This window comes from Leptodactylus fuscus, chromosome 4 (genome assembly GCF_031893055.1).
Source record: "Leptodactylus fuscus isolate aLepFus1 chromosome 4, aLepFus1.hap2, whole genome shotgun sequence".
NCBI classification, from domain to species: domain Eukaryota; kingdom Metazoa; phylum Chordata; class Amphibia; order Anura; family Leptodactylidae; genus Leptodactylus; species Leptodactylus fuscus.
Genome location: NC_134268.1, coordinates 37,628,782 through 37,654,039, shown reverse-complemented (window position 1 = coordinate 37,654,039; position 25,258 = coordinate 37,628,782). Strand labels below are relative to the sequence as shown.

Sequence of the window (25,258 nt, the reverse complement as noted above, 5' to 3'; positions counted from 1 at the left end):
CTTTGTAGATTCAACAATGATTTTAAGGCATGTGTAAAGCCAAGGCATTGTTAAAATGAAACATAAAACTAAACTAACAAACCTACTACACAAAAGCTGAAGTTTATCATATTAACCTTTATGTATCTCATATAAGGACAGTGATAAATAGTAAAAGACTACAACCTTGGGAATGAATTGTCAATATGAATCCTTGTGTATGACATTAATCATTTTCCTCTGCCATTTTTTACAACTCTTCTTTACAACCAACTTAATTTTCCTTTTGCACAGACTATATATATTTTGTTGGCTTTATCACGCGAATATGTTTATGTAAGTAAAATAATTGGCTTTGCGCCGAGGTTACAGGGGTGCATGGGGCTGGCAGTTCCCTCTACCCCTTCAGAACCCTGTGCGGACTCACCGCATCAGGTCGTGCGTAGGCCTCCAGCGATGCCGGCATGTGCGACTCTGGGCTGCCGGCATGTGCTGCTCACGGCTGCTGGCATGTGCAGCACTCGGCTGCCGGTATGTGTGGCTCCTGGCTCCGACATGTGCGGCTACCAGCATGAATGCCGCCATTTTTTTCCTTGTGAATGTGCAGCCAGGTTGTGGGTCTACAGCTCCGTCCCCGCAGTTGCATGGTCCAATCGGAGTCCCATGCATGACGTGGTGACATCAGTTCAGGTCCTTCAGCCAACACAGACCGTGAATTCAGTGCTCGCAGTCTGCAAACCAGGCAATATACGGTGATGGTGAGGGCCTATCTTCTTTTCCGGGTGCCATTCTAGGTATGTGCGAAATTTCAGTCACATCTGTTCGCCCGTTGCGGCGTAAAAGTGGAACAAACATCCAAACACACAAACTTTCACATTTATAGTAGGATGGACACTCGACAGACCTCATTATGGTCGATGGGTTCCTGGGGTCTTGTTTGTCTTGATGTTTAGGTTACAAGTATATGCTGGTGTATTAAAGTGCACCCTGTTCTGGTCTTCTGATGGTAGAGAACTCTTCATTCCTAGCAGTAAATGCACAATGTCCATCAGATACCATGGTGGTAATGCATGATTTTAGGATAAAATCTGAAATCCACTGTATGTTATTCTTGTGTATATGTGGGTTTCCTTCTCCACCAATAACATGTATGAAGTTTATCATGGATTTCGGTGAGTTGCACTAAAGACTTTCAGCTATGGTCGGGCTTTATGGAAACAGTTTAGATTTGAGCCACAGTTTCCATAATTTGAGCTGATTGGGAGTTATGGAGACAGTGTAGAACAATGTGCAACTCCCATTCACTGCTACATTTTCTCAGCTAGGTCATGCTCAGGTAAGTAGCAGAACACACAAGGAAGACTAATTTTAGAAATAGGTGCAGTTCCTAGAGGTCGGACCACGATTGATCAGACATTTATGGCATATACTATGGATATACATAGTATACTTTATTAAAGTGCATGAATGTTTACTTATTTTCTTCAGTTTGCCTTTGCTTATGTTTACCGATCCTGTCTTACATGCAGAAGTCTGTGCACAGATAGATTGGTTTACAATGTGGTCTAAGGAGAGGAGAGAAGGAAAAAAAGAGAGAGACCAAGTACATGTTAGGGTTCTGATGTCTGCTGTGGCTCTTTTAAGACTGCCGGGTCCACAGACACGAATTCTGCTTTATGAAATTATTAATTTATTTGCGAGTCCAGGTCTTTATAATCCCCTCCATTTCTCTCTTCCATGCCGGCTATTGGATCCACCCTGGTTTTGGCTCCCGTCCCTTTTGTTTCCTCTTTCTGTTATGTTTCTCTGGCTCTGACCATTGGACTGTGTACTTGAATTTCCCTTTGGATTGCAACTCTGTTGAACTTATTCTCACTGATGTTTGACTCCGGCTATGTTCCTTGACCTCTCCTTCTGTCACTTGCTCCTGTACTGCCATTTCCGCTGCTGACCCTACTCTGACGTTTACTCTTCGTCTGGTGAGTTTCTTGCAATTCTGTTCTCTGGATTCTACTTGCAGTTAATCAATTTGTGGCCCATTCATCTGTGTTGTCAACTCTGGTCTGGGATCCTACCAAGTCCATCCACCACTAGGAGCTCTGGTTCCATTAGGTTCCATTCTGCTGATTTTCTCTATTCTGACTACTCTGGACCCTGTACCTGCATCCGAGATCCTAACAGGACAGAGAGAGACATGAGACGTCTTCAGCCCTCTCCTCTCCCTAGACATCTACTGTCTCCCACTTAAAGGTGAGTAAAGTTCTGTATCAGAACATCTGGGACAGAAAGAGGAAACAAGTCAAGAAATTGCAACGTTTACTATTATTATTAGCACAACAGATAAGAATTGCTTCACCTTCTTCTAGATCGGTGCATTCCAAACCATGAATTGGTCTTCAGTGGCGAGGTGGTCACCAGGTGTTGGTGAGGTGCAACTGGGGAAGGTTCATGTTCTGCCCAGTGATACCACTTGGATAGAAAGTTGAGAAGTTCTCACAATTTAATGCCAGAATCTTGTGCTCAACATATTTCTAAAGTTTCTTTCTCACATACAGATCATCATTTATTTGTGAAAGGTGAATCCATTGTACTCTGACCTTTCTGGAAGACATTTTCCTATAAATCTACAGCATGAACTTTATTATTTGTCATCTTTGATTTTTTTTTGTGAAAGTAATTTGAGCTCCCCCCCAAGTAAAACTAAATGAAAAAAAAAAGATTGAAGATCCAACGCATCCCATCCTCATATTAAGAAGATATAATCCACTTACTGAGACATCATTGTACATTCTTGAAGTGTGTATGAAATCACATCAGCCAGCAAGTCATATCCCTTGGCACAGATGTTACAGAAAAGTTGCACCACATAGCACACAAGCGCGGCATACCAATGAAGATTCCAATATGTTTAATGCGTCGAATACAAAAATTGCATCATTTAAAAAGAAAGATTCGCTTCTATCAAAATACCCATTGTTAAAATGTTTGCCTTCATCGGAATCATGGTATTGCTAATTATAATGAAATTTACAAATCAACGTATTAGGCACACATCCAGTAAAAATCCAAAATTGGAAGAAAAAAAATAAAAAAAAGTCTTTCCCCAAAGAGATGTCTGAATGTACTATATAATCAACAATTCATATGCCGGATAACAATTCAGATCGGGAATGTCTCATTATGACTGCATTAAGACTTTCTATTCTGTGCCTCATTATCATTACGCTAGAAATGGAATGTAACATTTATAACTCATATGGCATATAATGTATGTTTACATCCTCTGAGTCCTCCGATGCTAAATCACAGCGCTGAGATGGCTGGAACGGGCTAGTCTGCCGAGTCTTCGCTGGGCTCCGTACTTGGACTTAGGTTCAGATAAAACAGGGCATAGAAAGCCAGAAGAAGCACCAGAATGGCCACAGCAACAAGCAGCACCTCCTAAATGCAAAGAGACAAAAAAAGAGACATTTTATGATATTTAACTGAATTTTCTGTCTATTTTACGTCTATTTTTACATGCACTTTAATGATATTGCAGAAAGAAACAGCAAATGAAGTGCTACCGTATATACTCAAGTATAAGCCGAATTTTTCAGCACAGTTTTTGTGCTGAAAAAGCCCCCCTCGGCTTATATTCGAGTCAGCAAAAAACATTTTTTTTTTTAGGGGGGGGGTGGGGTGTCTATGACCAGCCGCAATATCAATGTATAGAATCATCCATAAAATAGTGGGGGGGGGGGGGGGGGGGGGAAGAAGCTTTAAAAAAAAAAAAATGTAAAGTTCTAAATCCCTCCTTTCCCTAGAATAGACACAAAGGTAGAAGATGACTGTGAAACACAAACACTTTAGGTATCCCTGTATCATCTACTGAATATAGGGGATCTGCAGTGCTCCTGTTCCGTCAGGAAGGGGTTAATAGGAGCCCTGCAGATCCCCTATATTCAGCCAGACTGAATTCCAAGTGGGGGGAAAAAAAAGGCAGTCTTCAAGCTCAGGGAAGGGGCAGACAGACAACCAAAACACCCCCTCCCCTTCCCCAGCATCTACTGCACCAAAAAACTCCGACCATTTAAATTTTTGAAATTTTCCAGTAGCTGCTGCATTTCCTCCCCTCGGCTTATACTCGAGTCAATAAGCTTTCCCAGTTTTTTGTGATAAAATTAGGGGCCTCGGCTTATATTCGAGTATATATGGTAAATAGAGAACACGTGACTGTAGAATCAGACTACACAAGGTTTCTTTGTAGTCTGTAACCATGGATACAGTTACTTTGCTGCTAATTTTAGATGCATTTGGAGCAATAAAAAATGACTGCTGAACTGCTTTGAGGCTAAGACCCCACGGGGCGATAAAGCGCTGCAGGAAAAACCACTATAACAACACATCGCGGTTCTTCCCGCAGCACTTTAGACAAAAAGTTTGTAGAGTTTTGCTCCGCGGACTTTCTGTTACAATTATACGTATGGGGAAACCGACGGCATTTCCGTAGGTATAATTGACACGCTGCGATTTCCAAAACCTCGCCGGTTTTGGAAGTCGCAGCGTGTCCGCACCACGGTTTTTACTGCATAGTGGGCATGGCATTCGCTAGAATCCCATCCACTTTGCCCTGACTCTAAATCACCACAATTACCCCTGGTTTGCTCCGTCCTCACCCTCCCGCATGATGTCAGACAGCCCTTATACACTATATGATCAAAAGTATCCAGACACTCCCAAAAACATACGTTTTTCATATTAGGTGTATCGTGCTGCCACCTACTGTCAGTTACTCCATATCAGTGGCCTCAGTAGACTTTAGACAACGTGAGAGAGCAGAATGGGTCGTGGAACTCACAGACTTCGAATGTGGTCAGGTGATTGGGTGCCACACATCACGCAGGTCAATGCCAAACGACGCCTCACTTGGTGTAAGGAGCGTAAACATTGGACGATTGAACAGTGGAAAAACGTTGTGTGGAGTGACGAATCACGGTACACAATGTGGCGATCCAATGGCAGGGTGTGGGTATGGCAAATGCCTGGTGAACATCATCTGCCAGCGTGTGTAGTGCCAACAGTAAAATTCGGAGGTGGAGGTGTTATGGTGTGGTGGTGTTTTTCATGGAGGGGGCTTGCACCCCTTGTTGTTTTGCGTGGCACTATCACAGCACAGGCCTACATTGATGTTTTAAACACCTTCTTGCTTCCCACTGTTGAAGAGCAATTCGGGGATGGCGATTGCATCTTACAACACGATGGAGCACCTGTTCATACTGCACGGCCTGTGGCGGAGTGGTTACACGACAATAACATCTCGGTAATGGACTGGCCTGCACAGAGTCCTGACTTGAATCCTATAGAACACCTTTGGGATGTTTTGGAACGCCGACTTGGTGCCAGGCCTCACCGACCTACATCGATACCTCTCCTCAGTGCAGCACTCCGTGAAGAATGGGCTGCCATTCCCCAAGAAACCTTCCAGCACCTGACTGAACGTCTGCCTGCGAGAGTGGAAGCCGTCATCAAGGCTAAGGGTGGGCCAACACCATATTGAATTCTAGTATTACCGATAGAGGGCGCCACCAACTTGTAAGTCATTTTCAGCCAGGTGTCCGGATACTTTTGATCACATAGTGTAGGTAATTGTCAGATCGGGGATGGAGGGAAGGGGCAGAGTGACCCAGGTGTCATGGGTTAATTCCTATCACAAGACCCATGTGACAGAACCAGACCAGAACCCCCAGGTCCATCATTAAAAATTTACCAAATCAATTTATTTCAATTCCCTGGACGACCCCTTTAATGAATTTTGATTCGATGTGATTAAAAAAAACAAAAGACAAAAAAAAAAAAAGAACAACCTTCAAAACACAATTTGCAGTTTAACCAGGAACGAAAAAAAATAATAATGAATAATTCATAGGATTTGTTTATGTTCTTCTGGGATTTTCTACCTGGCTGTTCATGTTTTACAGTTAATGGCATAAATTTGTTCCAAACATTCCGAGTGTAACATACGTTTCTCCGAGGCGTCGTCTTGATTTTGCATTGTGACAAGTTTTTCGATAATTTTACTATTTACATTGCCCTTGTGTGAAATAAATGCACGGTTGCATTATAGAAGCAAATTAGCAATATTTACTTAAATTAACAAAAAAATAAAAACAAACGATTAAAAACATCTTAACGGAGAGAGAGCGAATTGAGTATTTTCTATGCAACTAGGCCACATTTTTTTTTATATAACGCAGGTTTCATTTATTTTCTTTTTTTTTCATACACAGCTGTTCTTCCCGGCCCATCTGGACACACAGCTACTAATCTTAAGAGGATGTAATAAGCAAGTGACACACAACTGTAGGAGCCATCTGCTTGTGAGAATGGACAGCAGACCCGTACAGTGTACTCGCTATTCTCAACCCACATAATGAATGTCAGAATAGCTGCATGATACACGGCCTACAGATGTGTTTTCTTAATATTCCGCCATACACACTAACAATAAACCCGTTTTTTTTTTTTCTCCCTGGCTTTCAAATCAAGGAGAATAGAAACAGATATTCCATAGAAAATAATAGTAATTATGTAAGATTGAAAACGACCCTAGGCCAGGTTCACATTGTCCAAACCACTAACAAATATTATAGAACACAATTTTTACACCAAAAAGAAGCAGAATAAGCGATTAGAAATCTCCTACCATTTATTGTATATAGTTTTGCAGCCTCGAGTCACTCCTTTCCATCTGGCCTTTCTTTGGCTAAATTATAGGGGTCTTCTCTTGAACACAACCGTATTTAGACAATTCAAAGATAAACATTCTTGTACCGTATTTTGCGGACTATAAGGCGCACCGGACTATAAGGCGCATTACCCATGAGCACCTTATAGTCCTGCCTAGGTCCATATATAAGGCGCACCGGTGCGTCTTATATGTGATTGAAAGCAGCGGCCGGCAGACTTTGCCGGCGGCCGCTTAACCCCCCGCGTGCCAGCCGCTTCTATTCATTTCAATGGCACGCTTCCATTGAAATGAATGGAAGCGCTCGGCACGTGAGGAGTTAAAGGGATTCTACCATTAAAAGAACTTCTTCCTTCTTGATCACGTCGGAATAGTCTCCTTACCTTTTTACCATAGCCAGCGCCGCCTTCTTCCGCAGCTCCCGTCTCTGTCTTCTTTGGGCCTCATGGATGACGCATGCGCAGTCGGCTCTAACAGGCTCTCGCAGCCAGAGCCGCCTGCGCATGCGTCATCAATGAGGCCCAAAGAAGACAACACAGACGGGGACACGGAAGGCGTGAACACAGCTCAGGGAGAAGGTGGCGCTGGCTATGGAAGAGGTAAGAGACGAATAGCCTTTTTAAGGCTATTCCGACGTGGTCAGGGGGAAGAAGTTCTTTTAATGGTAGAATCTAGAGTTGAGCGAGTACTGTTCGGATCGGCTGATCCGAACAGTACTCGCTCATCTCTAGTAGAATCCCTTTAAGCAGCGGCCGCCGGCAAAGTCTGCATGCCGCTTCCATACATTACAATGAGAGCGCGCTATTCAAATAGTTAGAGATGAACGAATACTATTTGAATAGCGCGCTCCCATTGCAACGTATGGAAGCGGCATGGAGACTTTGCCGGCGGCCGCCGCTTAACCTCTTGCGTGCCGCCACTTCAAGCCTTATATAAGGCGCACCGGACTATAAGGCGCACTTTCGATTTCTGAGGAAATCGAAGTATTTTATGTGCGCCTTATAGTCCGGAAAATACGGTAGATATAATGAATTAAAATTTTTTAAAGATTTTCTCTAATAATCTCAGTGTTGTTTTGATTGGTTGCCGATGGATACGTCCAGGAATGCAGGAACATTCTATACTCTGAAACCCATTCACGATTTCCTTATTGTGTCCGGGTATCTTGTCATACCTGTAGTGTCCCTGACGGATAACCTGTCCACAATAAGGACATCATGGCTGGGTTTCTGACAAGTCCCAAAAACCCAAAATTGGCACTTTTTTTTATTCTTGATAGTGCTACAGAGGCTGCAGTGGGATCTCAGATACTTGACAGGGATACACCTTGAGGGTCCATTCACACGGAGCAAAATGATGAGGAATTTGATGTGGAATTTCAGCGCTAAAAAAAGGCCTCCCATTGACTTCAATGGGTTCCTTTTTCTGCTAGCAGAAAAAGGAACCTATTGAAGTCAATGGGAGGTTGTTTTTTTTTGCGCTGAAATTCCACATCAAATTCCTCACCATTTTGCTCCGTGTGAATGAACCCTTAGTACCCCTAACTGTGGTGAGTGAGCAGTGCAGCATCCGGCATGTAATCAATACTGGGAGCTGTGTCTGATCTGCATGGTCCTAATAGTCTAAGAGCTGTAAGAGATCAGTGGGGGTCTAACACCTGAGGCTCCTGCTGATTAACAGTTTGAAGATACGGTGGTGCTTTTGCGAGCGCCGTGACTCCTTCACGGTGTGTGATGTAAATAGTGAAGGGGCCCCACATGGTACAATATGCTCCACAATGGTCGCCAAATGGTATACTATTTTCCACAGTGGCCCCACACAGTATTATATGCTCCACAGTGGCCCCACACAGTATTATATGCTCCACAGTGGCCCCATAAAGTATTATATGCTCCACAGTGACAGAGCAACAATTTTTTTTTTTTCAGAGTTGGTCATCTAGTGCCGTTTTTCTCAGGATATCTTAAAACAGACAAAAAGGTAAGGAAGGACTAACCCTGATCTCAGCAATTTAAAGAACTATTTAAAGGGGATTCTTAAATGGGGGTCACTGCACTAATCCTGGCACAGTTAGAATGATTTCTCTAGTCCATTTCTTTCAGCATTCAATATGCTAATTAGGCTCTGTACTGTCAAATCGGTGGTCTCTCTACTGTCTGCTCCAGTCTAAGACTGCCCAACTAACTTAAAGGGGCTCTATGATTGGGAAAAGTGATTTTTAACTAATCACATCCTTGCATAGCCTGTAGAAAGGCTATTCCACACGTACCTTTAGTATGTAAACTGCCTCAGGGCTCGTTCACATCTGCCCCAGGTCTCCGTTATGCAGGTTTCCATTTCCTGCCCGAAACTGGGCAGGAGACGGAAACCTGTAGGCATGTTTCAAACCCATTCATTTGAATGGGATTGAAAATTGTCCAGCCGTGAGCGCAGGTAAGCGTTTTATGCTCTCTGCGGCAAAACCGTTTTTTTTAACTGGACACAAAGTCGGACATGCAGGACTTTGAGTCTGGTTTAAAAAAAAAAACGGTTTCGCCGCAGAAAGCATAAAACACTCACCGGTGATCAAGGCCGGACACAGTCTGACAGGTTTCCATCTTCTCCCATCAGAAGATGGAAACCTGAAAACAGAGACCCAAATGCTGGTGTGATCCCAGTGTCAGCGGTTTTTGATTATGTCTGTTTTAATTCATATGCTAATTAGACTGCATTAGGTGCATTGTGCACCCTCTTTGCTGTTGTTTCCTATGGGTGTTATACAGCACAGGCTGCTGCTGCTGATGACTCAACTTCCTGTTTGCACACAAACATAGGAGATAATAGCAGAGAAGAGTGCTGCTGGGAACTTCCTGTGCTGGCTGGAAGCTCATTAGCATATGAATAAAAACTGACGTATTCACAAACCACTGAAGTAATTTACATACTAAAGGTATGTGTGGAATAGCATTTCTAAAGGCTATGCAAGGATGTGTTTAGTTAAAAATAACTTTTCCCAATGATAGAGCCCCTTTAAGAAAGTCTGTTTAGCATATTGGATGCTGAAATATACAGAAATGATTGCTCAGGAATGGTAGGTGCTAGAGAAAAAATTCCATCTGAATCCACTAAAAGGATTGTCTTCCATTTACAGATACAGTAGCATTGCAGAATACGTCCAGTGGCTATCATTAAAAGAATCAGTGCTGATGCTGCTGTGATCACAGGTCTATATTGACCAGTAAGTTTCCCTAATTATTTTAAGGTACCCTTATCTATGTATGTATCCCAAATCTGTGGGGAGCTACAATAAATCAGGTGTCCTTGTCGGACCTAAATAAAAATGCAAGTAGTGTGAAATCTGTAACTTTATCAAACTACGGTAATAATTAAATCATTGTTAAATTCTGGATGAGATATTTACATTTTCATACAGACGTCTAGATTCTCAGACTCCACGCACACCACCACAGAGTTTGTACATGTCCATGTAATATTGGTGTGCCATTCATAGTTTTTATATGCCCATACAATAAAATGGATGTTCCCAGACCATAAAAAAGGAGTAGCACCTGCTCCATCATTTGGGCCAAGTCCACCTCTCCCACATGGACCCATGAAAAACACAGTTGTATACATGGGTCCATAGAAGGGCTATGCAGTGAGAAATCCAGCTTGCCAGTGCATTCCCTACACTGGATAAGCTTTAATACTAACAAATCCTAATTTTGTCACTTAACACCAGAATTCTTGAATGCACGGCTTGATCAATTTCTCTCTATTGAGTCTATTAGCAAAATTTTCGAGTTGATGCAAATTCTTAGCTATTTATTGTGTATGTTGCCCCGTAAACGCGTGTCCTCCTAAATGTCCAGAGCAAAGGTCGTCCCCGCGCAGTCCAATTGTTAGCCATTTGTAAGATATGATTTCCCTATTATTTCCCAGTTTACTACTTAATGTACTGTATAGCATTTGATGTTGTTAGCAGAGGGTTAATCCAGCCAGAGGCGCCGTGAATGCGAGAGATAAGCAGTGCTTCTTCCATCTCTACATGGCAGGCTTGCAGATGCTCCAGCCGTGAAGCTGCCACTTGTGATGCCAAGCAACCTGCTGCTTTGATATCCATGTCGCCTATGCCAATGCATCCACAGGGGAAATGGTATAATGGCACACACTGGTTGATGATGGCAATCAATCTCAATTCTCCTTTTCTCTCCAAAACACACAAACTTGGATCGGACGTGATCTTGGAAGAGCGCCATAGAATCTCCCAGAGCAACAGTGATTAAGGAAGAAAGAAAGATAAGAACTGCATGTGACTGCTTACTAGATGCAAATACTGGATGAGGTGTCAGCGACCCATTCATGTCCAAACCCCGTACACAGGGAGCAGACACCAACATCTTACTAAAGCTCTGACATATCCAACAATTGTATCATTTCTTCCTTGGACATTGTCACATTGCTCATGGAATTACCTATATGTTACAATGTCCTATAGTTCATCCTCCGCCTGCCGGAATTCATTCTAAACAAATATTTCAGGAGTCAGTGGTATTCTGCACATGTACTGCCAAACTGAGATTGTATTGTAATAAAATGGTGCTAAATGAATTTCACATTCAATAAAATAGAATTTCATGTTCAGCTCAGATTTCCTTCAAGGCTTAAAACAGAAGGTAACAGAATATTTCATTATTTTTTCCCAATATTACTAAAATGGCGTAATAAATCTCAATTAAATGTATGGGGGCAGCCGGGTGGCATAGTGGTTAGCACCGTATATAGCTTGCATGTTTATGCCATGTTCATACTTGTGTATGTGTCTGAGATAGTGGAATCAGATTGTTAGCTTTTCTTGAGGAACGACTTGGCGACAATGCAACACGATAAATAAAAACAATCATTGTAATTATTGTTATTATGGGGTTAAACCAAATAAAAGTAGTAGCCTAAATTTTTGCTCTCGCACATTTGTCATCCCCGGGGGACCAGAAGGGCGGATTTTGGCACTGATAGTGACGCGGGGGAGCCGCGTCACCTTCGGGCCAAAATCCGCCTGCCACGACTGTCCCGGCTTTTCCCTCCGAAGTAGGCTCAAATGAATGGGCCGACTCCAGAGGTTGCTGCCACGAGGCGGATGTCGTGGTTCAACGAGCTGCGGAATCCACCTGAAGAAAGGGCAGCTCGCTTCTTTTTTCCGCTAGCGGCAACATACTGCTAGCGGAAAAAAGATCACGAGCAGTCTCCATAGACCACCATTGCGAGGGCGCGGATTATGACGTGGATTCCGCGCCATAATCCGCCCCCTCTGTGCCTGTGTGAACGGGCCCTAAAGGGAAGCAATATCTAAAACTTGTGTCTATTATACAGTAGACACAAGTTACAATATTAATAGGTTCCGGGATTAGACCAGGACTGTGGATTCAGAGTCGTGGAATTGCACCAATTTTGGGTGGAGTCGGAGTCAAAGTTGTAGGGCCAGGGCTCCGGTAAAAACAGTGGCGTTTTACAGTCCCTGCAACGTGGATGGGATTCTAGCAAATATCATCCACACAGTGCAGAAAAATATGTGCAGTAGAAATGTTGCGATTTCCAAAACTGTTGCATTTTTGGAAATCGCGCCATGTCAATTATACCGGTGGTTTCCCAATAGGTATAATTAAAGTAGAAAGTCCGCATAGGAAAACTCTAAAGACCTTTTTTCCGCAGCAGTTTTTTGTTGCGGACCTCTACATGGGGTCTTAGCCTAAAACAATTACTGACTCTAACCTCAGAATAATTGTCTAATTAATTTGATGCATGCAACTTTAATCAGTAGGTTTTTAATTACTTAGGGGATCTTGACTATGGCAGCCATTTATGAAGGAGTCAGAATGTGGGAAAATTGAAGAGTCAGAATCAGTAGTTTGGCTTATCGAGTCCACCGAATCTTAAAGGGGCTCTATCACTAGGAAAAGTCATTTTTTAACTAATCACACCTTTGCATAGCCTTTAGAAAGTCTATTTCACACCTATCTATAGTATGTAGATTGCCTCAGGGCTCGTTCACATCTGCGTCGCCCTCTCCGTACTGCAGGTTTCCGTTTCCTGCCTAAAACAGAGGCAGGAGACGGAAACCTGCAGGAGTCTCTCTCACCCATTCATTTGAATGGGTGAGAGAGATGTCTGGCCGTGAGCGGCGGTGAGCGTTTTGCGCTCTCCGCCGCGAAACCGGGTTTTATAATCCGGACACAGAGTCGGACATGCTCTCCGGTTTCGTGGCGGAGAGCATAAAACGCTCACCGCCGCTCACGGCCGGACCCGGTCTGTGCTTTCTGTCTTCTGGCATGAAGAAGACGGAAAGCACAGAACGGAAAGAAGAACGCAGGTGTGAACCTAGCGTCAGTGGTTTCTGAATAAGTCCGTTTTTATTCATATGCTAATTAGACAGGTGCACGATAGATTGTGCACACCTCTCCTATTGTTTTCTATGGGAGACTGCTGCTGCTGATGTTGATGACTCAGCTTCCTGTTTGCCTCACACACATAGAAGATAATAGGAGAGAGGAGGCTGCTGGGAACTTCCTGTGCTGGCTGGAGGCTCATTAGCATATTAATAAAAACGGACTTATTCAGAGACCACTGAGGCAGTGTAAATACTATAGGTAAGTGTGGAATAGACTTTCTAAAGCCTATGCAAGGATGTGTTTAGATAAAAATGACTTTTCCCAGTGATAGAGCCCCTTTAAGACTATAACGCTAGAAATTGTTTCCAAAGACATCAAAAATATGTTTGGATGTTTGTGAGTTTGGATGTTTGTTCCTCAATCACGCTAAAACGCCTTGACGGATTTGCGTGCAATTTTCCACAAACATAGTTTTCCCTTAGGATTGAGTCACAGGCTACTTTTGGTGCCACTAAACAACATGGTTTCCTAGCAGGAGACTCACAAAAGCAGGACTCCTAGCCCCAGCTATAGACTCACACACACTGCCTGGCATTTCCTGCCTCAACCTGCCTGCACACTCCTTACTGTCACCTCAGGAGTAGCCCTCACTCTACTCACTCACATTTACATATAGCTTTCCACTATATAACACATCACATTGTTTGTATCACTACATACACAATACAACACATCACATTGTCTGGATCACTACATACACAATACAACACATCACATTGTCTGTATCACTACATACACAATACAACACATCACATTGTCTGTATCACTACATACACAATACAACACATCACATTGTCTGTATCACTACATACACAATACAACACATCACATTGTATCACTACATACACAATACAACACATCACATTGTATCACTACATACACAATACAACACATCACATTGTCTGTATCACTACATACACAATACAACACATCACATTGTCTGTATCACTACATACACAATACAACACATCACATTGTCTGTATCACTACATACACAATACAACACATCACATTGTATCACTACATACACAATACAACACATCACATTGTATCACTACATACACAATACAACACATCACATTGTCTGTATCACTACATACACAATACAACACATCACATTGTATCACTACATACACAATACAACACATCACCTCACATTTGCTAGCCCACCAAACTTTTTAAAGCACTTTTACAGTTTCACACGTCTGTGTTCGCCCAATTCTCAAATCACCGCAGACGAAGTCGCGGGTAAAAGCTAGTATAAAATAAGGATTAAAGAAAAATCATCAGATAACTGATACAGATATAGCATACCCTCACATATAAAAGACATAGGCCTCGTTCACATGGGGCACAGGACCATGTATTTTGGTCCTGATTCTGATGGGGGAAGCCGCATCAGCATTGGACCAAAAGGCGCCTGCCACGACTGTCGCGGCTTCCCTTTAAGCAGTGGAGAAAAATAATAAAAATAATTAACAGTCATACTGCCTTCACCTGTCAGGGCTCCCTCATGGGCATCTTTGGTCCTCTTCAAGCCATCAGTGATTGGACCTCAGCAGTTGTATGGGGTATATCGTCATCATTACTTTGAGACAAGCACAATGACATTGGCGCACTATTATGTGCCTTAACAGTCCCTCGGAGCCACTGACATCACCCAGAAGGCTGGAAGAGGACCAAAAACACTATTGAAGGAACATTAGGGCTCGTTCACACGGGAAGCGGTGGGGCGGATTTTGACCATATTTTGACTCGGGGAGCCAAGTCAAAATATGGTCAAAACCCACCTGCCACGATGTCGCGGTCGCGGCTTCCCCCACCCCGGAGTCGACTCAAATGAATGGGCCAACGCCAGAGGTTGCGGCTGCCAGTCGGAAGCCCACTGTACCCCACTGTATAACAATAGCATGAACAGTTCAGACATAAACTAAACCGGCAGCCAAATTTCACAAAAGGATCTTCATGAAGGTTCGTCCATCTTGGTCACCCACAGTCGTATTCCTATAGCGAAACACTCAGATTGCGTTGCTGTAATCCCACATGGATCCTGCGAGGTCTAGTGTCACACGTCATTAAACCATAGTCATAAACTTATTAAAAATCTAAAGCTCCAGACGTCTAACATGGTGCGAAAATTTCTTCACTCTTTCCCGTCTTTAGGACTAGGCGGTATTTTACACTCAGACAGGTCTAGAATGGTATTTTGGCATTGTGGAGAGCAGAATGCGACCAGCTTGCCCATTATATATTATGATTTACAACTGGTAACATAAGGTTAATTGCTACAAAACAAGCAAACGTAACCCAATTAGTAGCAGCGAATCCTAATTAAGAAATCACAACTTGTAATTGGTTATTGTAAAGTCGTTCTCATGCATTCATCTGTATTTGTTATACAAATAAATATATCGTTTCCTATTTAGCAATTCTGAGCCGTTTCCCTGACATTATTATCGGGAGCAGAACGATTCTTTGGGGAAATTAAAAAGTTTTAAAATATCAACAGCAAAAAAGAAATTCTGTCGCATTAAATGCTGCATTAAATTGACATGGTAATAACATTCTAATGAAGCAAACTAATTAGAATGAGCATAAACTTCATGACCACGGTGGTTGCAAAATGACTTTTTAATTTTTTTTTATTAATATCATAATTTTATTTTTTTTGTAGGCTCAAACCTCTATAAGAATCTATAGTAAATGAGACATTTGGTCAGGATACAGGTAAAGGGAGTCTGTCAGGCACAAAATGCCTCCCAAAGCAATAATTGTGCCAAGTAGGGGTGCTTAATAGGATCACAAACCGATGAAGCAACGCAGAAATAATGATCTTGTAAGGCAGTGCCGGAAAATATGCACTGTGGACTATAATGGGGTCCGTGTGCTTGCCGCCAGATCTCCGCAGGGATCATGCGGACAGGAAAGTAGTTTACAATCTGCTTTCCTGTGCGCATGATTCGTGCGGGCAGTGCACGGTAAGCACACAGATCCCATTATAGTCTATGGGGTCCATGTGCTTTTACTGCACACCGCTTGCAGTTGCGTTCTTTAGTGCGTTCGGGGTGGCCCCATGTGGACTCCCCTGGACGGAATACCGGACGCAGATGTGAACGAAGGGTAAGGCCTCATGTTGCAGAAACACAGATTTTTTTGTTGCAGATTTTGTTGCAGTTTTTCGAGCCAAGAATGGCTACAAAAGGAATGGAATATACCGTATATACTCGAGTATAAGCCGACCCAAATATAAGCCGAGGCCCCTAATTTTACCATAAAAAAACTGGGAAAACTTATTGACTCGAGTAAAAGCCGAGGGGGGGGGGGGGGGAAATGCAGCAGCTACTGGAAAATTTCCAAAATTAAAATGGTCGGAGTTTTGGCTGCAGGAGTTGCTGGGTGCTGGGGAAGGGGAGGGGGTGTTTTGGTTGTCTGTTTGCCCCTTCCCTAAGTTTGAGGACTGTTTTTTTTTCCCCCACTTGGAATTCAGCCTGGCTGAATATAGGGTGTGCTGCTATTAACCCCTTCCTGACGGAACAGGAGCACTGCAGATCCCCTATATTCAGTAGACTGGGCACTTTCAGACACACGGATAAAAAAAAAAGAAAAAAAATATTTTTCTTTTGCCTGACTCGAGTATAAGCCGACGGGGGCTTTTTCAGCACAAAAACTTTTAGCTTCTGCTCAATCCACTCCTGATTTTGACTCAAAAAAACGCAGCAAAATCTGCAACAAAAAAGCTGCGTTTCTACAACGTGGGACCTCAGCTGTAGACTAAGGTCCCACATTGCAGAGAGGCAGCCTTTTTGCTTGCTTTGGCAACATAAAGGATTAAAGTGCTACATTTTGGGGTACTAGCATATTAAATGAGATTCTGCCTAATCCCATCCACACACTGCAGGAAAAAAAAATACACTGCAAAAAAGTTGCGTTTCAAAAAAGCATACTTTATGCAACATGTCAATTTTACCTTAACTTAGATTTAATAATGGAGTAAAAAACCTAAAAACCACACCCTGCATATTTATAAAAACCGCCATGTTTTTGCTGTTTCGCCTCTGATACAAATTTGATTAAAAAGCCATCAACACAATAGACATTCTCGCCCTCTGTACACGTAAAAATAAAAACGTTATGGTGTTTGGAAGGCAAGAAGTCAAAAATGAAAATTGAAAAATGCCTGTGGCAGGAAGGGGTTAAAGAGATTTTGGTACCAAAGAAGTTTTTACCTATCCGCAGCATAGGTCATAACGTGCTGATAGTTGGGAGTCTGAATGCTGAGATTCTCGACCAAATCAGAAAACAGGGTCCTGTTTTGTCCATGTGAATGGAGTGACAAGTAGCACAAGTGCAGCACCAACAGAAAAACTTCCATGCAAATTAAAATGGAGGCATATATAGGTACAGTAATGGCCGCCAGACTCACACAGTGCCGTATACACACTACATGCATGGCTGTGCTGCAGCATGCTATATACAGAATTCTATACATCCTGTATTCCACATCCGTACTACACAGGCTTGATGCAGACTTGGGAAGTTGTTCCAAGCTAAATTTTGTAAACTGCTTTTTATAGACTTTGCTTAGTACAGTTCAGTAAATAAACTTTAAGAGAAGAGAATAGGAAAGAAATAGCGGGTAGTAACATGATCCTGCAATACGATCCTAGTGAATCCACTAAATCAGATGAGCTAAACACTGCATAATAGTGTCTAAATCCTCGTTCACATCTGTGTTTGGATTCTGTCTGGGAGAGTCCACATGAGGACCCCCCCCCCCCGAAACGGAATACTGAATACTATAATGGGGTCCAAGATCTCCACAGGGATCATGTGGACAGGAAAGTAGTTTGCAATCTACTTTCCTGTCCACATGATTTGTGCGGGCAGCGTGCGGCAAGCACACGGACCCCATTATAGTCTATGGGGACCGTGTTCTTTTACTGCACATCGCTTGCAGTTGTGTTCAGTATTCCGTTCGGGATTCCGAACGGAATACTGCGCCCGGTCTCCGCTTTGTGGGTTTCCATCTTCTGCCCGAGAAACTGGACAGGAGATGAAAACCAAAGTGTCCGCTTGTGAGCGTCTTCTGATTTCCGCGGCGAAACCATTTTTTTTTTTTTAACCGGACACAAAGACCTGCATATCCGACTTTGTGTCCAGTTAGAAAAAACGGTTTCGCCGCGGAGACCAGAAGACGCTCACGGCCACTCACGAGTGGACACTATGCAAACCCATTCACATAAATGGGCTTGAAGACTCACTACCGGTTTCCGTCTCCTGTCCAGTTTCTCGGCCAGAAGACCGAAACCTGCAAAGCGTAGACCGGGCGCAGGTGTGAACCCAACCTTACAGGGTAGCGGGAAATGCTGAACATAACCAAGCACTATCTTTTGACTAACTCTGGCACTCCCTACAAATGAATGGATGTCCTGGGGAGTCAACCGAAACTTGTAGTCCAAACTGTGGCGCGTTTCATCCGCCAAAACATTTTCAAGATCCAAAAACAGTTTACCGAGATCATCACAACTAATCTGCAAATTTATTGCTAGAGGTTTCAGCCATGTTTGCAATATTGACAACTAGTAGCCTAGTATAGTCATCCACTAGATCATCACTTTTAAAGTCAAAATTTTTTATAAAATCCATAGTTACAGTTCAGTAGAAGGTTGTCCAATGGATAGATCCTGATGTTTGAATTCCTTTTTTGTGTTGCTATGAGGTGCCCAGATATCCCGGGGACGTATTTTACTCTATTTTAATTGCACAATTGAAAAAGGGGTACGCACCCCGAAGCGCGTGGTAAGAGAATTTCAATAAAGGATCGTTGGATTATTCTACTATCTCCGGGTGAGATAGTGGCAGAGGTGGCAGTTCCTGCCATTTTTTTACTCAATTCTTGGGTCATCCACTGGTCTGTGGTTTGTCAAGAAATGAATGGAGAACTCCATGTCCACTGCACAAAAATGACTGATTCTCCTAATCAGTGGGGGCTTTAGTGGTGAGACCCCTACTGATCTGATCCTGTGGAAAGGGGATAACTTGCCGACATGGTACATGCCCTTTAATTCTCAAATCCCCACTAATTTCTGTGATCCACAAAATTTTCTCCCACAATCTGTGTGGCTCAGTTTATTAGGCAAGTTTTTTTTATGAGCTATTATGGAGAAGGGGTCTCTGTGGTTAAGTTTATTAGCTAAGCCTGCCCCATTTCTTTGTATCAGCCGTGATGGAGAAGGGGGCTCCATGGTTCAGTTCATGACCTAAGCCTCCCCAATTCTTTGTATCATTTGGGATGGAAAAGGGGGCTCTATGGCTCAGTTTATTAACCAAGTTTTTTTTTTTTTTTTTATGAACCATGATGGAGAAGGGGGCTCTATGGCTCAGTGCACTAGCTAAGCCTCCCCAATTTCTTTGTATCAGCCGTGATGGACAAGAGGACTCGATGGCTCAGTTCATGACCTAAGCTTCCCCAATTCTTTGTATCATTCGTGATGGAGAAGGGGGCCTCTATGGCTCAGTTCATGACCTAAGCCTCCCCAATTCTTTGAAACATTCGTGATGGAAAAGGGGACTCTATGGCTCAGTTTATTAGCTAAGCCTCCCAATTCTTCGTATCAGCCATGATGGACAAGAGGACTCGATGGCTCAGTTCATGGCCGAAGCTTCCTCAATTCTTTATCATTCGTGATGGAGAAGGGGGCTCTATGGCTCACTTCATTAGCTAAGTCTCCCCAATTCTTTTCTATCATTCGTGATGGAGAAGGGGGCTCTATGGCTCACTTCATTAGCTAAGCCTCCCCAATTCTTTGTATCATTTGTGATGGAGAAGGGGGCTCTATGGCTCGGTTCATTAGCTAAGTCTCCAGAATTCTTTTCTATCATTCGTGATGGAGAAGGGGGCTCTATGGCTCAGTTCATTAGCTAAGTCTCCCCAATTCTTTTCTATCATTCGTGATGGAGAAGGGGGCTCTATGGCTCACTTCATTAGCTAAGCCTCCCCAATTCTTTGTATCATTCGTAATGGAGAAGGGGGCTCTATGGCTCAGTTTATCAGCTAAGTCTCCCCAATTCTTTGTATCATTCATGATGGAGAAGGGGGCTCTATGGCTCAGTTCGTTAGCTAAGTCTCCCCAATTCTTTATATAATTCGTGATGGAGAAGGGGGCTCTATGGTTCGGTTCATTAGCTAAGTCTCCCCAATTCTTTGTATTAGCCGAGATGGACAAGAGGGCTCTATGGCTCAGTTCATGACCTAAGCCTCCCTAATTCTTTACATCAGCAGTGAAGAATCATTTCTCCTGTTCCTGAGTTATAAAACCTGTACATCCTTCTGAAAATTACACATTTATTAATAATAATTCCAGATAAATGACGAGAATGCTAATAGCCATAAGCCAATGCCAGAAAATGACAAAGGCAGAACAAGGGGATAATAAGCTTTGTCTAGGACACACAAGGCTGCTGTGAGACGATAGGATATTTGAGGTCAATGTTATTTATGCCCTGGGTTTCTCGGACAACTATCCATTAGTAATAGATAGAGAAGAGGTCAGCTGGACTGCGGGTTTTAATTGTTACTAAAATGCTTTATTTAAAACACTGCGGCCATTATTTATCAATCTGTGCAACGATAATGGAAGGAATGTTCTAAGTATGGAAAGAACACAACAGACTCAAGTTTTGCAAAGTAGTAATCTATGGACATATGTGTTTTTAACTTGTTTGGAGTTTACGGGAACGGTATCTGCTCGGTTCAGTCAGCGCTCACTGTTTTCACCAGCGCAGAGAATAATAGGTCATCAAAGCAATAACCATTGAAATCAATTTTTAATACATAGCATTGTCGTAGGGCATCAAATGTTCTGAAACAACAAATTACCAGAACAACGCTTTAATTTCTGGAAACAATATGGGCATAAAGTTTCGACTAAGAACATGAGCATTGCCAACCATTAACTGTGCCAGGAACAAGCTGGATGGCTTGTATTGTAACGAAATTATACTCATTTTACATAATACACCACATCATGTCTGTTATGGCTTATGTAAGGACTCCGGCAACTCTGCGTATTCTGCTAATAGTCACAAAAGGAATGGAATGAAAATATTTAAACAATTCATTTTGTCATTATATACGTAAGGAATAACGGTGTCTATACTCAAAAATTCATTTTATGAGGATACACATAGGAGGAGATTTATGAAAAGACCGGCCTTCATATCTTATGTGCTATTGGAGGGTCTGTCCAACTTATGAGGAGGGCAGATAGGTATTTGACCATATTTTGTTTATGGTTAGCCGTATAATCAAGCTGTAAGGAGGCTATGGGAATTTAAAGAATTTAAAGCTATATATATATATATATATATATATATATATATATATATACACATATATATATATATATATATATATATATACATACACACTCACCGGCCACTTTATTAGGTACACCATGCTAGTAACGGGTTGGACCCCCTTTTGCCTTCAGAACTGCCTCAATTCTTCGTGGCATAGATACAACAAGCTGCTGGAAGCATTCCTCAGAGATTTTGGTCCATATTGACATGATGGCATCACACAGTTGCCGCAGATTTGTCGGCTGCACATCCATGATGCGAATCTCCCGTTCCACCACATCCCAAAGATGCTCTATTGGATTGAGATCTGGTGACTGTGGAGGCCATTGGAGTACAGTGAACTCATTGTCATGTTCAAGAAACCAGTCTGAGATGATTCCAGCTTTATGACATGGCGCATTATCCTGCTGAAAGTAGCCATCAGATGTTGGGTACATTGTGGTCATAAAGGGATGGACATGGTCAGCAACAATACTCAGGTAGGCTTTGGCGTTGCAACGATGCTCAATTGGTACCAAGGGGCCCAAAGAGTGCCAAGAAAATATTCCCCACACCATGACACCACCACCACCAGCCTGAACCGTTGATACAAGGCAGGATGGATTCATGCTTTCATGTTGTTGATGCCAAATTCTGACCCCACCATCCGAATGTCGCAGCAGAAATCGAGACTCATCAGACCAGGCAACGTTTTTCCAATCTTCAATTGTCCAATTTCGATGAGCTTGTGCAAATTGTAGCCTCAGTTTCCTGTTCTTAGCTGAAAGGAGTGGCACCCGGTGTGGTCTTCTGCTGCTGTAGCCCATCTGCCTCAAAGTTCGACGTACTGTGCGTTCAGAGATGCTCTTCTGGCTACCTTGGTTGTAACGGGTGGCTATTTGAGTCACTGTTGCCTTTCTATCAGCTCGAACCAGTCTGGCCATTCTCCTCTGACCTCTGGCATCAACAACGCATTTCCGCCCACAGAACTGCCGCTCACTGGATGTTTTTTCTTTTTCGGACCATTCTCTGTAAACCCTAGAGATGGTTGTGCGTGAAAATCCCAGTAGATCAGCAGTGTCTGAAATACTCAGACCAGCCCTTCTGGCACCAACAACCATGCCACGTTCAAAGGCACTCAAATCACCTTTCTTCCCCATACTGATGCTCGGTTTGAACTGCAGGAGATTGTCTTGACCATGTCTACATGCCTAAATGCACTGAGTTGCCGCCATGTGATTGGCTGATTAGAAATTAAGTGTTAACGAGCAGTTGGACAGGTGTACCTAATAAAGTGGCCGGTGAGTGTATATATGTCTGTGACACTACTATATATAGCAATTTTCACTGTGGCTACTAAGCCTAATAATAGACTGACACTTGCCAATTCTGTTGGGAGTTTTCATAGCAGAATTCACCCCATTTATATTGTAAACAGGAAAGATAAGACTACAATAGAAAATAACACCGCCATAGATTACCCCCATCATTTACTCCCCTCCCTGCACAGAGAATATCTAGAAAACTCTCCCATAGACCTCAGTGAGTCAGTTCCAGTCTATCGATACCTATGACCATGACGTTGCTGTAAAAGCTTATCAGTAAATGCCCTTAACAGAGCAGAGGAGGAGCTTGGGCAAGATGGCAGTCTTAGAAAATAGATTTAGAAAATTATACAGCCAAAAAATAAAAACAGATTAAAAAATTAATATATCTGGTTTTAATAAATACATTTTAAAAAGGTGACATTTCCTTTTAACTAAAGTGGAATATAAAATAAGTATATTTTTTAAAGGAATTTATTGCCAATTTCTAAAAATGTATTCATTAAAAGCAGATTGTAACATATCATTGTTTTTTTCCTGTTTTTATTTTTAGATTATAGATTTTTTAAAAATTCTATTTCATGTACATAGTTACGGAGACTGCCATCTTGTCTGAGCTCCTTCTCTGCTCTGTTAACAGTATTTATTGATGTTTTACACTATATATATTATTATTTATTATTAATTATTATTATTAATAAAATTATTCTTTATTTCTAGATCCCCATTAATTCCTTGGTGCTGTACATCAGAGAGTTTATATAGACTACACAACACTTAGTATAACACTAAGAGTGACCAACTATGAAGGACGGGGATAAAGCTGTTCAGAAGGGTGTGTGGTGGCAGTAGTGCTATTGCAGGTTGTAGGCCTTCCTCAAGAGGCGAGTTGAGGGTCCTGATGAAGTTTGCGATTGTGGGGGAGTCTTATGTGCCGTAGTTTCGAGTTCCAGAGTATGGGAATTCACTGGAAAACTCTTTAAAGAGGACCTTTCATGTCCTCGGGCAGATGCGGTTTTATATACTGTAGCGCTATACTGTCAGAGGGGGCGTTCCTTCCAGCCTAATCATGACGCTGAGCGGTGAGGAACGCCTCCCTAGTGCTAGTCTATAGGCGAGTACTGTCAGGGGGAGGGGAATAGCCTATCTCACAACTTTGGTTGATGGCTAGGCGGTGAGGAATGCCCCCTTTAACAGTATAGCGTTACGGACAGTACTTTCAGGAGGGGCGTTCCCAATTAGTCTGTCAGGAACGCCCTTCTGACAGTCAAGTGCTCACGGTAATTGCCCCGATATCTTTTCCCCCCAGGGCACATAACAGAAAAGCCGACAATACACTGAATTCATTGCACTGTCGGCTTTCTAGCGGTATATCAAACCGCATGTGCCCGAGGACAGGAAAGGTCCTCTATAAGGCAGTTGTGTGAATTATAGTCATAGGCAATAACTCAATGAAGTCTAGGGGGCGAGTTTTCTAAACATACTCTGTGCAGGGCGGGGGAGATAAGTAGATAAGCAGTGACATCATCTACTGTCATTTGTGGATGTAATGATGGGTCACTATGAATGTTATCTATGGAGGTGTGAACCTCTATTGTGATACTTCCAACAAAAACCTCTGCAGAATTAGGCTGTTACTAGACTCTAGTATACAGTGTGAAAATTATAGTATACGGTATTTTTTTTCTAAAGTAGAAAGTAACATAGACAATTAAAAATAAAATATTCTCGAAAAAAAAATTTTTCTAAAAAAAACTTCATTTAAATAAAGAAAAAAAAAGCAATTTTTGTTGATACCTTCCTTTTAAGTAAAGAACAATAAAACTCTTAGCATTTGTTTCATAGGACCTAAACTTATTTTTGGAGCTGGCGCCCTCTGACTAATATCCAGACAGCGCGTTGTAGTAATACATGATGACAGCCAAGTCTGTGAACACAGCAGTGCTACTTCAGGTGTTATCCTTCTCTCTCACATACACTCTCTCTCTTTAGTTTTTTTTATTTTATTATTTCACGTTGCGATAATGCCGAAAGCAACACCGGCAACCTAAGAACTGTAAAGGGAGCTGCAATGACACAAGCATCCTCAGGTGGAAAGCTTTTCCTTATCCTGTACTTTCTTATATTATAAAGCAGCCAGCAGAATAAAAAGCCGTGCCAAACCGCACTTGGAATATAAAGCGGGAAATAATAAAGCGAACATCAAATCTAATTTAGAAAAAAATAAATAAAAAAGGATAGAAACATAAGGTTAATGATACATCCTTTAACAAAAATGGCAATTTCCTTTTCCTCATTAAAAACTGACACACGGCACTAACTGCAGAGATTATGTTGTGAAAACATGCTACATCGTATGGCAAGGCTTGATCAAGATCTGCAGTCGGGGAGAAAAAAAAAGAGAAAAAGCACTGTTTCATGATTAGAATAGCAAATACTGGAAGGAACCCAAATCCGTCATC

At 42.3% G+C, this 25,258-nt stretch overlaps 1 protein-coding gene across 1 annotated transcript in view; it reads right to left on the bottom strand.

Moving 5' to 3' along the window:
* Window positions 1-2,870: 2,870 nt before the first annotated feature.
* TRIQK (triple QxxK/R motif containing) overlaps window positions 2,871-25,258 on the bottom strand; it is a 70,714-nt gene continuing 48,326 nt past the window's right edge. Inside the window, exon 4 of the mRNA XM_075272106.1 lies at window positions 2,871-3,420. Within this exon, the coding sequence (XP_075128207.1) occupies window positions 3,310-3,420 (111 nt within the window). The 3' untranslated portion in view covers window positions 2,871-3,309. The remainder of the gene's footprint in view (window positions 3,421-25,258) is intronic.